Source organism: Ostrinia furnacalis, unplaced genomic scaffold, assembly GCF_004193835.3.
Source record: "Ostrinia furnacalis isolate ACB-3 unplaced genomic scaffold, ASM419383v2 OfSCF2800, whole genome shotgun sequence".
NCBI classification, from domain to species: Eukaryota; Metazoa; Arthropoda; class Insecta; order Lepidoptera; family Crambidae; genus Ostrinia; species Ostrinia furnacalis.
Window position 1 is genome coordinate 588,906 of NW_021133039.1, and position 15,863 is coordinate 604,768.

Sequence of the window (15,863 nt, forward strand, 5' to 3'; positions counted from 1 at the left end):
TAATTGCCTGAACTTGAACAAAATATTGTCTGGTTGTTGCAGACGGCGGGCGGCGGCGGCCGGCGCGATGAGGTAGCGCCGCGGCGCGCGCGCAGCCCACACTCACCGCTCCCGCGACGCGCGCCTACACACACTATATGAGGTGCTTGCTTTCTCCGTTTTATTAAATAGTTTTCATTAAATATATTAAATAGATCCCATAGCACACTGAAATATGGTTTGGCTTGGTTTCCGAAATTAAATTATTTTATTAGAGTTATTTATGAAGTTTGCCTCTCTACGAGGAAACTAAAAGATAATGAAGTAACATTATTATTCTGTGGCGTAATTGTATCTATTAAGTTAGCGATAGGTACTACATATAGCCATTGAACAAACCACAAGCCTAGTCAAACACCTTTCGTAGGAATGAAGTTTAATCATTATTCAAACGAAAGAAAAGTGTCAACGCTCGATAAGCTTCCTATCATCAATCAACAGCCGCAGGTGTACGCGCATGCTCGTGGCGTGTAGAAGTTCGTACACATTATATTTCAGGAGCTAAGTCAACACTCCATATCCGTCCAGTGTTAGCTTAGGGACTCGGCTTAAATAAACCAAATCAAGGAACCTTAAAATTGAGCTGAGATTTAAATCTCGATTGATGATGTACCTATTACAAGCGCATAGCATAAACTCCAATATTATTACATATCTCCAACATAAAATTATTATGTTGTTTGTCTCAAGTGAATAAGTAAACTGAAGACTAATAAACATTATAATATCTCGTAAATCTAAGTAGTCCGAGACATAATAGAAATTAATTCTGCATTGTTCTGCCGCTAGCAAAACAGTTTTTAGCAGCAAAAAAGTCGTTCTAAGCGGATTAATATGTGTAAGAATTTTAATACGTTATCCTTCAGTACTGCCTAAAATATCTAGAATAAATATTCATATGAGAATGAAGCGAATTATTCATTTCCTAAAGATAAAAATGTACGAAAACTAAGGGAAGCTGCAAAAGGTTACGAAGATTTAGCAAAAAATGGTAGGTATTTACAAAATTATAGACTTCGAGTATACTGTATAACTAATATTATAAGGATTATAATAAGGCACGCTTTGTAGAAGGGAGTGCATTTTATCATTTATTTTAAACATTTTAGTATATAATCGCTTTTAATATAACTACTTTTGCACACAAAAGTTATTTTGGTTCGTCGTATAGTTTTTAAGCCTAAACAGTATATTTTGTCTTATAAACAATCTGTTTTTAAGTAATTTTAAGTTAATATATATTATTATAAAATTATTGTTTATTGAATAAAGAATCCCCCAGTTATCTGTTTTAAGAGATTTATTAAAATTGAGTTGAAAATTCGAATTTTCGGTTTGCTTATGTAAGTTAAAAGTTTTTGATTGACCTTTTTTACCAAATTCTTATTTTTCCCCTATCGCGCACCTCGTCCTCGAAGCAGTTTTTTTATTTAATATTATCCACTTCAGGCCTTATAATGTATGACATGTACTTACTTATCAATAATAAAATGATTATAATTTAATACATTTTCAAAGATTACATTATAGTCCAGTCATTTGGTAGTTTTACCTGAAAAGTTTTCCGGGAGTAATGAAAATTGGTATTAATATAGATTTCGATGTGCTCTTTACGAATTGAACTACTTTTACCGCCTCTGTGGTCTAGTGGTAAGCCTTTAGACACAGAGATCCAGGGTTCGATTCCCAGTGGGAGCAGTTTCTTCTGTTCGGTTTTGTTGGTGGTAGGTCTTGTTGGCGCTCCTACACCTGAACTATTGATTTCACAAAAAGGTTATGTAGACATCAAAAATAGGAAATTTTCTCTAGTTTTAGTTTCTCTAGCATGTTTTGTCATAAAATTAATCCGAAAGGAAACATTTAAGAAAAACTGCTACTCGGCTGCATTTTTCCAATATGGCGGCGCGAGCGGCAACCATACGAGGTCGCAAAGTTAAAATTCGTAAAGATCACATTGAAATCTATATTAATAGCAATTATTANAATGGTTTTCTTATCAATTTTTAGAACTCCAAAAACGCGATGCTTGGTGCGCGAGCGTGGCTGGTGCTGGCGGCGGTGGCGTGGTGCGCGCGCGCCGGGCCCGGGCCGCCCGCGCCCGCCGCGCCGCCGCGCTTCCCGCGCGCGCTCTACAACCTGAGCGTGCCCGAGAACAGCCCGCCGCGCACGCACGCGCTGCCGCCGCCCGGCGCCGAGCCGCTGGGCCTGGCGCTGCCGCAGCCCGACGCGCGCTGCCGCTTCCGCATCCGCCACGGCGACAAGGACAAGTTCTTCAAGGCCGAGGAGCGCGTCGTCGGCGACTTCTGCTTCCTCACCGTGCGCACGCGCGCCGGCCACGCCGACGTGCTCAACCGGGAGCGCCGCGACAGCTACCGGCTGGAGGTGCGCGCGACGATCCAAGCCTCCGACCGCCAGTACGAAGCGGACACGGTCGTCGCCGTCGACGTCGCCGACGAAAACGATCTGAGTCCCCTCTTTTACCCGACCGAATATGAGGTCGTCGTCCCCGAGGACGCTCCGGTGCACTCCAGCATCGCGCGCGTCACCGCCGAGGACGCGGACCTCGGCCTCAACGGTGAGATCTACTACAGCCTGGCCGAGTCCACCGACAGGTTTGCCGTTCACACCACCTCCGGCGTTATCACCATCACGCGGGCTTTGGTGGCCTCAGAAAGTTTAAGGCATGAAGTCATCGTACTGGCTCGAGATCGCGCTTCACTTCTACTAAAAGGGGAAGATGCGCCTGCAGCGAAAGCTACGGTCGTAGTGCGCGTTGAAAGGGTGAATTTACACGCACCAGAATTGAGAGTTCGTAAACTGCCAGAACTCGTGGAGAACTCGACAGCTGAAATATACGCAATAATAGAAGTTAGCGATAGGGACACGGGTGAACATGGCCGAATAGCTAATTTAGAGATTGTCGACGGTGATCCGGACGGCCACTTCAGAGTTCGACCTTCAGTGCAACCGGGGGAATACGATGTCGTCGTACACGCACTCCTGGATCGTGAGAGCGCCCCGCACGGCTACAATCTGACACTTCGTGCGACAGACGCAGGCCATCCTCCTCGTTCCTCTTATTTAACGTTACCAGTGACACTTGTAGACGCCAACGATAATGCACCAGTATTTAGTCGAGAAGTATACGAAGCGAGCATACCTGAGACCGCGCCCCCGAATACGCCAGTTATTAGGCTCAAAGTAAGCGACCGAGATGAAGGTCGCAATGCTCGCGTTTACATAGAAATAGTTGGAGGTAATGAAGGTGGCGAGTTTGTAGTAAATCCAGATACAGGTGTTTTGTATACGGCAATAGCGTTAGACGCTGAAGAAAAATCGCTTTATACTCTTACGGTTTCAGCAATAGACCAAGGGAATGCCGGAACACGAAAACAGTCATCCGCAAAAGTAAAAATAGCAGTCCTCGATTCCAATGATAACAACCCTGTATTCGAACAAGACAACATGGAGGTCACAGTACTTGAAAACGGTGCCAGTGGAACCGTAGTAGCGAGAGTCGTCGCGAGAGATGCCGACTCTGGCGAAAATGCTTACATATCTTATAGCATTGCAAATTTACAACCCGTGCCTTTTGATGTCGATCACTTTTCAGGTGCAGTACGTACAACCCGAGTACTTGATTATGAGAGCATGCGCCGAGAATATACTTTACATATACGTGCAAGCGATTGGGGACTACCGTATCGACGTCAAGCTGAGATGCATCTTACAGTTCGGGTTAAAGACGTTAATGACAACCGCCCGCAGTTTGAACGGATCGACTGTGTCGGATATGTGCCGCGGAGGCTTACCATCGGCTATGAAATTGTTACACTTTCAGCTATAGACTTTGATGCGGGCGATGTGGTCTCGTATCGCATTGTGAGCGGAAATGAAGATAACTGTTTTTCTCTTGATTCAAGTACGGGAGTTTTGAGTTTATCCTGTGATCTAAATGATGTTCGATCTGAAACAAAAGTGTTAAATGTGACAGCTACTGATGGCACTCATTTTGCGGATGCAACTTCACTTACTTTACACCTCGTAGGAGGCGGAACTGGTGGAGATGCCAGTCCTTTGGAATGCCGAGACACCGGTGTTGCCCGACGCTTAACAGAACTTTTAGCAGCAGCTGAACGAAGCAATGCACCTATTGATTTTGCTGACGAATTTCCACTTGCACCCTCACGTTACGGGGAAAACTTACATTCACCTGACTTTATAGACTTCCCTGTGGAAGTGAAAGTAAACGAATCTGTCGCGCTTGGAACGTCTCTGGTTCGTTTACGAGCACGGGACCGCGACCTTGGTTACAATGGGCTCCTAGTTTACGGAATATCTGGAGGAGACGCTGATTCAGCTTTTAGAATAGACCCAGATACTGGTGACCTGCAGGTAATTGGTTACTTGGACCGGGAGCGAGAAACCGAATATTATCTCAATGTTACTGTTTATGATCTGGGCTCACCGCAACGATCGGCATCACGATTACTGCCAGTCACCGTATTAGATGTGAATGACAATCCACCTCGATTTGAAAAGACACTTGCTAGCTTTCGAGTAACAGAGAACGCTCTCAACGGTACCGCAATATTTCGTGCAAACGCAACAGACCGCGATTCAGGAGACTTTGCTCGTATCACTTACAGTTTAAGTGGTACTGGAGAAGACGAAGGAGAGTTTTGTGTGGAACGTGATACAGGTGTGGTACTGGTATGTGCACCGCTGGACCGCGAACGTCGAGCTCTTTACGAGCTGACTGTTCGCGCGACCGATGGAGGCGGGTTGCACGCCGAGGCGCTGGTCCGGGTCGCAGTAGATGATGTTAACGACAATCCTCCGCACTTCGGCCTGTCCGCCTACGGAGCACGGGTCCGAGAAGATGTGCCTACGGGTACCCTCGTCGCAGTACTCGAAGCTTTCGATCCAGATCTCGGGGCCGGCGGTATCGTCACCTACTCCTTGCCGGATCAAGCAGCGGACGATGTCATATTTACTATTGATCGTACTTCAGGAACATTACGAACCGCAAAACGTTTGGATTACGAGGAAAGACAGGTAATTTAATATTTTTATTCAGTTTTCAAAGTTAGGAAATGACGATGGCAGATAATAATAATAATAATTTATGCTTTCAACGTCAGGTATACGGAGTGACAGTGCGTGCAACGGACGGAGGGCGTCCAGCGCTATGGGCCGAAGCCACAGTGATAGTGGAAGTGTTAGACGTGGACGAAAACGCTCACGCTCCTCAGTTCGCCGACCGCACGGTGCTCCTGGCGAGCGTGCGGGAGGACGCCGCGCGCGGCTCGCGCGTGCTGGCCGCCGCCGCCACCGACGCCGACCCGCCGGGCCGGGACTCGCGGCTGGCGTATTACATCGTCGCCGGCTCCGGCATGGCTCATTTCTCTATCGACGACGAAGGTAATTACTCAAAATACAGAAAATCAATAATGACATCATCGAACAGAATGTGAATTAAATTATTTCCCTGTTGAGCAGGTGTTATCCGCACGTTGACTCCTCTGGACCGCGAGACGGTGCCGCACTACTGGCTGACGGTGTGCGCGCAGGACCACGGCCTCGTGCCCCGGCACTCTTGCGTGCAGGTTAGTTATAAATTATTTATTTTTAATTCAGTCTTGCGGTAGGTAACTTTAGTCACAGTATACAGGGTGGAATTTTGTAATGCCACCTGGAGGGAAAGTACTCTTAATACTGTCGATAGATAATTTTACTGAAAGAAAACATTCCTTTATTTTTGAAAATAAAGAGAACTGCATTCAAAGATTTTCGAATTTTTTTCGAATATTCTTTACCATACCATACAATTTCCTGTACCCACATAATTAAAATAATTTAAGATTTCATGGTTTTCCTTTCATTTGATTTATCAAGTTTTTTAGAGAGATTTCATCCTTTTATACTTAACCCTAACGATCGATGCAATAAAAATACGGGTCGTAATTTTAACAGATTTTAGTTGGTTCGAATCCCGGGTGTGGCAAGGAAACTTTTGGAAATCTTTAAATCTATAATATTAAGAGTATTTTCCCTCCAGGTGGCATTACAAAATTCCACCCTGTATATTTTTATCTACTGTGCTTATGTGTACCTTCTCTATTAATAAACAAGCAGTAATGAGAGCAATCAAGAGTTTCCAAAGTTATCTCTTTATTTTCCGCCATTCCTTAACCCAGCTGTACGTGGAAGTGTCGGACGTGAACGACATGGCGCCGTGGCCGACGCGCGCCGCCTACGCCGCCGAGATCCCGGAGCACTCGCCGGCCGGCACGCGCGTGGCGCGCGTCACCGCCACCGACGCCGACGCTGCGCCTGCGCCCGCGCGCATCACCTACTCCATCGTCGCCGGCAACCCGGACGGACTGTTTTCGATCGACGAACAAACTGGTAAAGCTCCAGTTTATTAAATTTTGAGCGACAGCTATAAAAAGACAATAACGTAATTAAACTTCAATCAATATCGTTCACCTGTAAATGACTAAATAGAGAAATAATATACTTAATTTGAGTTTTCATTATTTGTATTGGTCGCTGTTGATTTTCCGAATAAAATAAAATAATGTTATACTACGCAGGCGAAATCGTAACGACGGGGCGCACGCTGGACCGCGAGGCGGCGGCGTCGCACGCGCTGGAGGTGCAGTGCTCGGACGGCGCGCTGGCCACCACGGCGCGCGTGGCCGTGCGCCTGGCCGACGTCAACGACCACGCGCCCGTGTTCGCGCAGCACTTCTACGACGTGCGCGTGCCGCTGCTGCCCGACGCCGCGCCCGACGACACGCTGCCGCAGGTACGCCCCGTCGCGGGCTCGGGACGAACGGCGAACCGGCTCGTGACTGGCTTCGACGTCCCTGACGCGAGATCAGTCGCCAGCCGAGGCTTTATTCCGAGTTTCCGTAAAGCGCCACGTGTTCGATCCCGTCGGCCGTTGCATGCCTCGCTTACGGTCGGTTGCGCTTCTGAATTGATATCGTTCGCGTCGCTTGTGTGAGGAGTGGTAGTTTAGAGTGTGCGTGTTCAGGGCGACGCGGCGGGCGAGCAGAGCAGCACGGAGTGGGAGGGCGAGGGCGAGGCCGACGACGACGACGAGGGCTCGGGCGCGCGCGCCGCCTGGGACGCGTGCGACGAGCCCGCGCCCGGCGCCACCTACGTCGCTACGGTGAGTCGCCGCGTGACGCTCGAGTGCATTTGAAAAACATAACGCCTCTTTTTAACTCGCCCGGCTGATTTGACTTTCCGACGTAATGCATCAATAATGATCACGCAGGTGGTGGCGATGGACGCCGACGCGGGCGCCAACGGCACGGTGCGGTACTCGGCGCGCGCCCGCGGCGCCGCGCGCGGCCTGCTGCGCGTGCACGCGACCTCGGGCCGCCTGCTCGCCGCTCCTCGCCTCCCGCTCGCGCCGGAAACCTCGTATGACATCACCGTACGTTCATTACGTCTAGTCAGTTCAGTCGCTGAGAATATTTTGTGAGCGTTCCGAACACTCATAAAACGTGTCACGTCGTGCAGGTGCGGGCTTGCGACGGCGCGCCGCGGCCGCGCTGCGGCGTGACGCGCGTGAGCGTGCGCGGCGTGGCGGTGGCGCGCGGGGGGGGGGCCCGCCCGCGCTGCCCGCGCCGCCGCCGCTGCAGGTGGCCGAGCTCGACCCGCCCGGCTTCCTCCTCACCGTCCTGCAGGCCACGGACCCCGATCAAGACCGATTGTATTACGACATCGTGGGTGAGTTACGAAACATCCACAGAAACTACTCCAAGAAGTTTTTTTTTATTATTATTTTATCCACAACGAGGAAGCTCTTGGCCTGCATCTCACCTGATGGTAAGTGACGATCAGGCCGAAGGTGGAAGCGAGCTTCACCCGTCTTAAAATAACTCAAAACGATTGTAATCGTAGGGGGGGACGAGCGCCAAGAGTTCTACATCGGGCGCGAGGACGGCAGCCTGGTGCTGGCGCGGCGCCTGCTGTGGGAGCGCCAGCCGCACTACGCGCTCAACGTGTCCGTCACCGACGGCCAGCACACCGTCTACGCCACCGTGAGTTCGCTGCAAATCTGCGTCATCTTCGAATCTTTTAAAATTCAGTCGTATTAATGGCGAACTAAAATTCACCAGGTGAACGTGACCGTGATCAACGACGCGAACGAGGGCGGCGTGACGTTCTCGCTGGAGGAGTACGTGGTGGAGACGTCGGAGGCGCGGCGGCCGGGCGAGGCGCTGGTGGCGCTGCACGCGGCCGGCGCCGGCCGCCTGCTGTACGGGCTGCACGCGGCGAAGGCCACGCATTCGCTGCCGCTGTTCAGGCTCCACGAACTCACGGGCGTGCTCGAGCTGGCTCAACCTCTCGATCGGTGAGTCGAGCTCTCTCCGTTTTCGTACTCGTGATTTGAATTTCGAGCGCTATTTTAATAAAGTTCTGTCATTCTTTACGTCAAATCATTCTTTACTTCACGTTCACAGCGAGAGCGCCGAAGTACACGAGCTGACGGTCTGGGCGCGCGACCAAGCGCCGCGCGCGTCTCGGGCGTTCGCGCGCGTCACCGTGCGCGTGCACGACGCCGACGAGCACGCCCCCGAGTGGGGCCGACGGCTGGCGGAGGCGAGGCTGCCTCGGAACGCGCCGGCCGGCGCCCTGGTCGCCGCCCTGCGCGCCGCCGACCGCGACGCGGGGGACGCCGCGCGCATCGCCTACTCGCTGGCCGGCGGCGACGCCGACGGCGCCTTCGAAGTGGACCCGGCGTTGGGCGACGTNGGCGACGTGCGCCTGGCGCGCGAGCTGCCCGCGCGCGGCCCGCGCGAGTACACGCTGCACGTGCGCGCGGCCAACCCGCCGCCGGCCGCGCGGTCTTCGACGCTGCCGCTGCACGTGATCGTCGTGGAACCCGACGACGCGCCGCCCCGGTACGAGTGCCCGTTCGATGTTTAACTTGGCGATAAAAACTACCGTTCAAAAACCAAACCGTTCGAGCCTCGCTCGCGATCGATAGCGGAATACTGACGGCTCCCTCTCCGCAGGTTCGTGACGAGCGACATCGTGTGCGAGGTGTACGAGAACGAGCCGGCGGGCGCCGCGCTGGCGGCGGCGGAGGCGCGCAGCTCGAGCGCCGTGTGGTACGCGCTGGAGGGCGGCGCGGGGCTGTTCCGCGTCAACCCCGCCGCCGGCCTGCTGGCCACCGCCGCGCCGCTCGACTACGAGGCCGCCAGCTTCTACAACCTCACCGTGCTCGCCGTCAACATGGTGCGTGCCCCGGATCGAGGCTCGATCGCGACCGTTGCGCGTTGGGGCGGCCCTGACGGGGCACACGGGGGACTTTAAGCACTCTTAAAACTACCCATTTGATGCCACCGCAACTGACTGACTGAGTCTCTTGTGAAACCAATAATTTAGTCATAGTCATATATGTTTATTGCATCATGTTGGTACATTTGGATCTTAAATATTAATACAGAGTCCCGAAACATGGCCCTGTAAGGGCATTGCAACTTTATAGGTACATACAATATTTATTTATTTATTAGGTCTACCAACATATTAAAATCTAAATTATCAAAATAACAATATTACAGACAATTGCTTAGGTATATTTATTTATTTATCTAGATTTGAGATCAAAGAATTCTTTTAACGTGTAGAAACATTTACTTAGTAGCCATTCTTTTAATTTTTTACAAAACAAATTATCTTTTTCAATGCCTTTTATTTCCTTAGGTATCATGTTATATATTTTTACTGACATATAACGTGTAACTAGTCTATTTCTATGTCTAAGGTTTCTTTCCTGAGGATAGAGATCTTTGGCTTGGGAATATTCATGACAATTTTTTCTGACAAGTTTACATATTTCTATAATAATAATATACAAAGAGGCGAGTGTAAGAATGTTAAGTTTTATTGTAGTTTATGGGACTCGATCTGTTCCAGACCTCAACTAGGCTCTAATATGCTCAATGTATTCATTATTAGGGAGGAGGCACAGCCCGAGCGCACGTGGCCGTGCACGTGCTGGACCGCAACGAGTTCGCGCCGACGCTCCGCAAGCGGGAGTACCGCGGCCGCGTGTCGGAGGCGGCGGCGGCGGGCGCGCTGGTGGCGGACGGCGACCCGGCGGCCGGGCTGGGCGCGCCGCTGGTGCTGGCCGCCGACGACGCCGACTCGCCCGCCAACCGGCAGCGCGCCTACGAGGTGCTGGAGCCCGCGGCGGCGGCGCTGTTCCGCGTGGACCCGACCACGGGCGCGCTGCACATCGCCGCTCCGCTCGACTACGAACGCGCTCCGCGTCACGAGTTCACTGTCAGGGTGAGCCGGTTGTCATATTTTTTGGTTTGATATTTTATTTATTTATTTATTAGGTACACCAACAAAGTCACATACATAATACAGTTCATACATTTTAACATGGTTTAACACATGATGCGTATATGACCTCTTATTACAAGTAAGTATACACAGCATTTCTTTTTGCAATGTTAGGGTAATTATACACTAGTAAAACAAAAATCAATTGAATAGAGTCATTAAATGTGATTATTTATTATTTTTAATTGTGATTTTTCTCTTTTGAACGTTATCGTCGTCTCGTCAGGTTTTAGACGCTGGCTCGCCGCGCTTGCCGTCGGACAGCGTCGCTCGCGTCACCGTAGACGTGATCGATGTGAACGACTGCCCGCCCGCGTTCGAGCACGCGTCCTACGAGGCGACTGTGCTTTTACCGACATCGAAAGGAGTGGTCGTCACGAAAGTTTCCGCGACCGATCCGGATCCGCCGCAAGACGGCAGCATCAAATTTGACGTCATCGAAGGCGACGAAGGCGGAGCGTTCGCTTTATCGAGCGACGGGACTCTGTCCATAGCGAAACCGGACGACCTCGCCGATTCATATCGACTGAGAGTTCGGGCGTCCGACGGCCTGTACTCGAGTACGGCACGAGTGGAAATAAAGGTGCGAGAAATAGAAAACTCGGGCCTCGCCTTCCAGAAATCGGACTACTACGGTTCGATCGTGGAGAATTCAACAAAACCGACTCTGATCGCCGTACTGAACGTTCTCGGCGCCGCTCTCAACGAGCACATTGAATTTTTCATACTCAATCCTGTGGAAGGATTCGAAGTGAGTTATTTTAATTTTACCATGAAATTACTAACTTTCTTTCTATTTAATTTTTAAATTAATACTTCACTTTTTCTTATATATCCTACTGTTTTACTGCATGCTAAATTTTTGTTTTGAATTGTATCCATCTCTGTTATTTGTGAAAACAGTTCAAGGCATATTTGATATAAACTTCCTTATCTATTTTATTTATTTATTTATTTCCACACACATTATCACTATCTTTACAGGTACTTAAAACCTAATGCGATAGCATAACTTAACCTAGGTAGGCTTAATAATAACGATTTATTTATTACATATGTTAAAAATAAATAAATAGTAAAACTTTCGAAACAACCATCCGCCGTCTTGTGGGTCACGATGTGGTAACGCAACGGAACGCACCCGCAGGTGGGGCGCACGTCGGGCGCGGTGCGCAGCACGGGGCTGGCGCTGGACCGCGAGCGGCGCGCCGCGCACGAGCTGCTGCTGGAGGCGCGCGGGCGGCAGCGCGTGGCGCGCGCGCGCCTGCACGTGGCCGTGTCCGACGTCAACGACAACTGCCCCGTGTTCGTGGAGCGGCCCTACGTGGCGGCCGTGCGCGCCGGCGCCGAGCCCGGCACGCCCGTGCTGCGCGTGCGCGCCCTCGACCTCGACGCCAACGACAACGGCGAGGTGACGATTTATTATTTTCTTTACACGATGACATACGTATCAATAAAATGTAAATGACACCGTATATTCGATACCTTGATGTGACTTTGTGTCACTGGTGTCATTCATACATAATGAGGGCTATCGTTTTAGCGCTCACTAGTTAGCGCCACTGTAGAGTAAGGTCCTGTCACTTGCTAGTAGCGAAGACAGTGGCACCAACTGGTGAGCGCTAAAGTGGTAGGAGGACTATCGCATTTGCACTCATCAAGATGGCGCCACTGTAGAGTAAGGTCCTGTCAATCGCCAGGGGTGCCAACTGTTAAGTATAAAAACGATAGGCCTGATTAGACTCACCTCGTGCTGATTGCGTTTTAAACAGGTCATTATTTTGTGCCTCCATAAATTAAAATATTGATTGGATTAAATATTATAACGATTTTGCAGGTCCGATACGAGATGAAACGCGGTCACGGGGAGCTGTTCCGCGTGGACCGAGGAACGGGGCAGATCACGCTCAAGCAGACGGTGGACGCGCACAACCAGCTGTACACGCTGGTGATCGCGGCCTTCGACGGCGGCGCGCCGGCGTGCGGCGCCGACGCGGCGGTGGCGGTGCGCGTGTGGGGCGGCGGCGCGGCGCCGGCGTGGGAGCGCGCGCACTACGAGCTGGCGGCGCGCGAGGACGTGCCGCCGGGCGAGCCGCTGGCGCCGCCGCTGCGCGCGCTGTCGCCGCTCAACCGCCAGCTCATCTACACGCTGGTCGACGACCCCGCCGCCCCNCGTCGACGACCCCGCCGCCCCAGGCCCGCCCGCCTCGGACCTCTTCGAAGTCCTCTTCGACGCAGGTGGGTGGCGACTCGACGTGGGGAATGTGTCGGTGTGATCGTTGCTCTCGTTGAATGACCGATGGGGACGGTTGAATTGACGGTTCGGCTTTGAATGCTAGATACCTATCTCGGAAATTCTCTTACCTTTCCGAATGTTGGACGTTTTATGTTCAAAACCGCAGCCTGATAATATTGAGCGGTGAATTAGCCAGTAGCGTAGTGGTGTACCGATTAGCGCCTCACTAACGTATCGGTTTTGTCCCGCAGCACCCGACAGAGGCAATAGTCCATGTGAGTATCCGGGCGTGCGTCCCTCCCCGCGGCCTCGGCGCCTTCGAGCGCCCGTCTCTCGACCGCTGTCGTTGTGTTGCTTGTGCATGGGTCACCGAGAGCTGCATGCTTTCTACTCCCGACAGCCTACTTCAAACGTCTTCATTTCACTCTCGATCATCTCCAACATTGACGATAGCATCTCGGTGGATTCTATTCCTTTAATCAGAAGTGTCATTTTTACAGACGTTCACGTCATTCTCACTGTACATAAGAAGCACATTTATTCCTATCATCGCAAGAAGCATCGCCTGTATTTTAAGTTTATGCAAATTGTATTTTTGTCATTTTAAAATCATTTTATATTTTCAATGCTTTGTTTTGCTGTACCCGCTTGTAAATATCTCAAAGTAGACTCGCTCACACGAAGTTTAATGAATATCAAAACTATCACGTAAAATATTTGTACTGAATTTAAATTTAAAATTACATTGTTTTGTGTATGGTATTTTTGTTGCCATATTAGTACTTACGCATTCGAAAGTTTCGTTGAATAGAAACGCATCGTGCAGTTAGTACCTAATCAGTATCAGCCTTCGTGTGAGCGTCGTCTAAAGACGTGTGGCCATAACGGGTGCGGTGCGCAGGCGTGCTGGTGGCGCGCGCGGCGCTGGACTACGAGCGCGCGCGCTCGCACGCGCTGGTGCTGCGCGCCACGGACGGCGTGACGGGCGCCTTCGCCGACGTGGCCGTGACGCTGCGCGTGCTCGACGTCAACGACTGCGCGCCCGAGCTGGCGCGCGACGTGTACCGCGCCGCCGTGTCCGAGGCCGCGCCCGTCGGACACCTGGTCGTGGCCGTGCGCGCCACCGACAACGACACGGGTGAGATTCGCTTTTGTTAACTATTTGATAAATTTCTTCAAATAATGCCCCCATAACAGGTGGTTTTTATTACTGTTGTGATAGGGATATAGACATGCGATTTTTGGTTTTACAAAGATAATACGATAGAGAATAATACAAAGTAATAAAAACCACATGTTTTGGAGAAATTCATCAAATAACCAAAAAAACACGAATTTAAAAGCAGATTTTTTTCAAAAAGTATCTTTTTTATTATTTGTTTTTCATTTTCTAAGTATTTTATGTATTTAATTAGTATTTCCTGTTATTTAGAATTATTACCGTTTTTATTTTATCAGGATATACCCCTTAGTTAAAAAGTTATTACGTTTTCTCTACAATAAGTAATTGAAAGAAAAAAAAATCTATAATTTAAAAAAAAAATCTCAAAAAATTTTTGACCTCTTTTTTGTCGACAAAAATAGGTCTAGTTTCACCTATTTTCATATGTGCACTTTAACGTGACTCACACTGTATACGTTATAGCGGAGTGCGTTATTATGGAGTTCGTTTCTTTGAGAGTCGAAGGAGTACAGTTTATTTTCCTCCTGTAGGAGTGAACGGCGAAATCCGATATTCCTTGAGCGGGTACGACGACGGCTCGGCCGTGCCGGAGTTCAGCGTGGACCCGGCGATGGGCGACGTGCGCGTGGCGGCGCCGCTGGACTGCGAGGCGCGCGCCGCCTACCACCTGCTCGTCACGGCCGCCGACGCCGCCCGCCCGCCGCTGCTCACCACCGCTCATCTCTTCATCACTGGTGAGACTCGATACATTTTATAATACACTAAAACAACACTAAAACCCGTTTTCGCAACATTTTTCATTGTTGCTCTGCTTCTATTGATTGTAGCGTGATGTCTTATAGCCTATAGCCTTCCTCGATAAATGGGCTATATAACACTGAAATATTTTTTCAAATCGGATCAGTAGTTCCGGAGATTAGCGCGTTCAAGTAAACAAACAAACAAACTCTTCAGATTTATAATATTAGTATAGATTCGATACAAAATAAAAGCTAAAAGTGTAAGTTTTACAAAAGAAGCAGTAAATTGATCTATTTTTTTATTATTTTGTTCACAGTGGACGACGTGAACGACAGTCCACCTCGGATGGAGCGCGGAGTGGTCTCGGTGGTCGTTTCGGCGGAAGCGGCGCGAGGAACGGCGGTCGGGCGCGTCGCCGCCTGGGACCCCGATTCTAGTGACGCACCACGACTGAGGTAATGTAAAAACGCTTCTCTATCCGGAAGGTAGATTGTAATTTGACACCGATTAAGTAGGTAATGTGCATGAATTATTATACAGGTTGTCCCAAAAAGGAGTGTCAAGCCGAAGCCCAGAGGTAGAGCATCACTAGGGCTATCCAAATCACTCCCATGTACGTATGTTCCGCGATTTTTACTAGTTTTTACGAAGTACTTACATCCACAACACGAATATAAACTAAAATTATGTTGGATATACTAAATAACTAAAATGTTGTAAAAAAAATCTTTACTCGAAAACTAGGTATCTAAAGTCACGGTGATTTGGGTAGCATCACTAGGATGCTCTAACTTCTGGGCTTGAGACTACTTTTTGGGACACCCTGTATATCGACGATATCTTCCTCGACACAGATACGCGTTGGCCGGGGCAGGCATGCCGCACCACGCGTTCGCCGTGCACCCGCGCACCGGCGTGCTGACGCTGGCCAACACGCGCGCCTGGGCCGCGGCCGGCGCCGGCGGGGCCAGCCCGCGCTCGCTCAACGTGTCGGCGTCGGACGGCGCGCACGCCGCCTTCGCGCGCGTCAAGCTCGCGCTCGCGCCCGCCAACCGGGAGCCTCCGCACTTCCCGCATCTCGTCCACGAAGCTCGCGCGCTCGAAAACCAGCCGCCTCCGCTGCTGCTCACCACTGTAATGAAACATTCTTCTTCTTCTTTTCAGCCAAATGACGTCCACTGCTGGACAAAGGCCTCCCCCAAGGTTTTCCACAATGAACGGTCCTGCGCTGCCCGCATCCAGGCTCTTCCCGCGACCTTTACCAGATCGTCGGTCCATCTA

General features: G+C 50.4%; 1 protein-coding gene across 1 annotated transcript in view; it reads left to right on the forward strand.

Annotated features, from left to right (window-relative positions):
• Window positions 1-15,863, forward strand: part of kug (FAT atypical cadherin kugelei) — a 44,044-nt gene that overhangs the window by 13,897 nt on the left and 14,284 nt on the right. Inside the window, 24 exon segments of the mRNA XM_028309471.1 lie at window positions 43-142; window positions 2,047-5,097; window positions 5,184-5,463; window positions 5,542-5,648; window positions 6,240-6,450; window positions 6,639-6,853; window positions 7,085-7,222; window positions 7,331-7,492; window positions 7,579-7,647; window positions 7,701-7,788; window positions 7,963-8,102; window positions 8,181-8,416; window positions 8,526-8,966; window positions 9,081-9,303; window positions 10,030-10,362; window positions 10,649-11,173; window positions 11,570-11,833; window positions 12,260-12,595; window positions 12,597-12,660; window positions 12,910-12,933; window positions 13,560-13,796; window positions 14,372-14,575; window positions 14,899-15,037; window positions 15,437-15,716. Of these exon segments, the coding sequence (XP_028165272.1) occupies window positions 2,062-5,097; window positions 5,184-5,463; window positions 5,542-5,648; window positions 6,240-6,450; window positions 6,639-6,853; window positions 7,085-7,222; window positions 7,331-7,492; window positions 7,579-7,647; window positions 7,701-7,788; window positions 7,963-8,102; window positions 8,181-8,416; window positions 8,526-8,966; window positions 9,081-9,303; window positions 10,030-10,362; window positions 10,649-11,173; window positions 11,570-11,833; window positions 12,260-12,595; window positions 12,597-12,660; window positions 12,910-12,933; window positions 13,560-13,796; window positions 14,372-14,575; window positions 14,899-15,037; window positions 15,437-15,716 (7,752 nt within the window). The 5' untranslated portion in view covers window positions 43-142; window positions 2,047-2,061.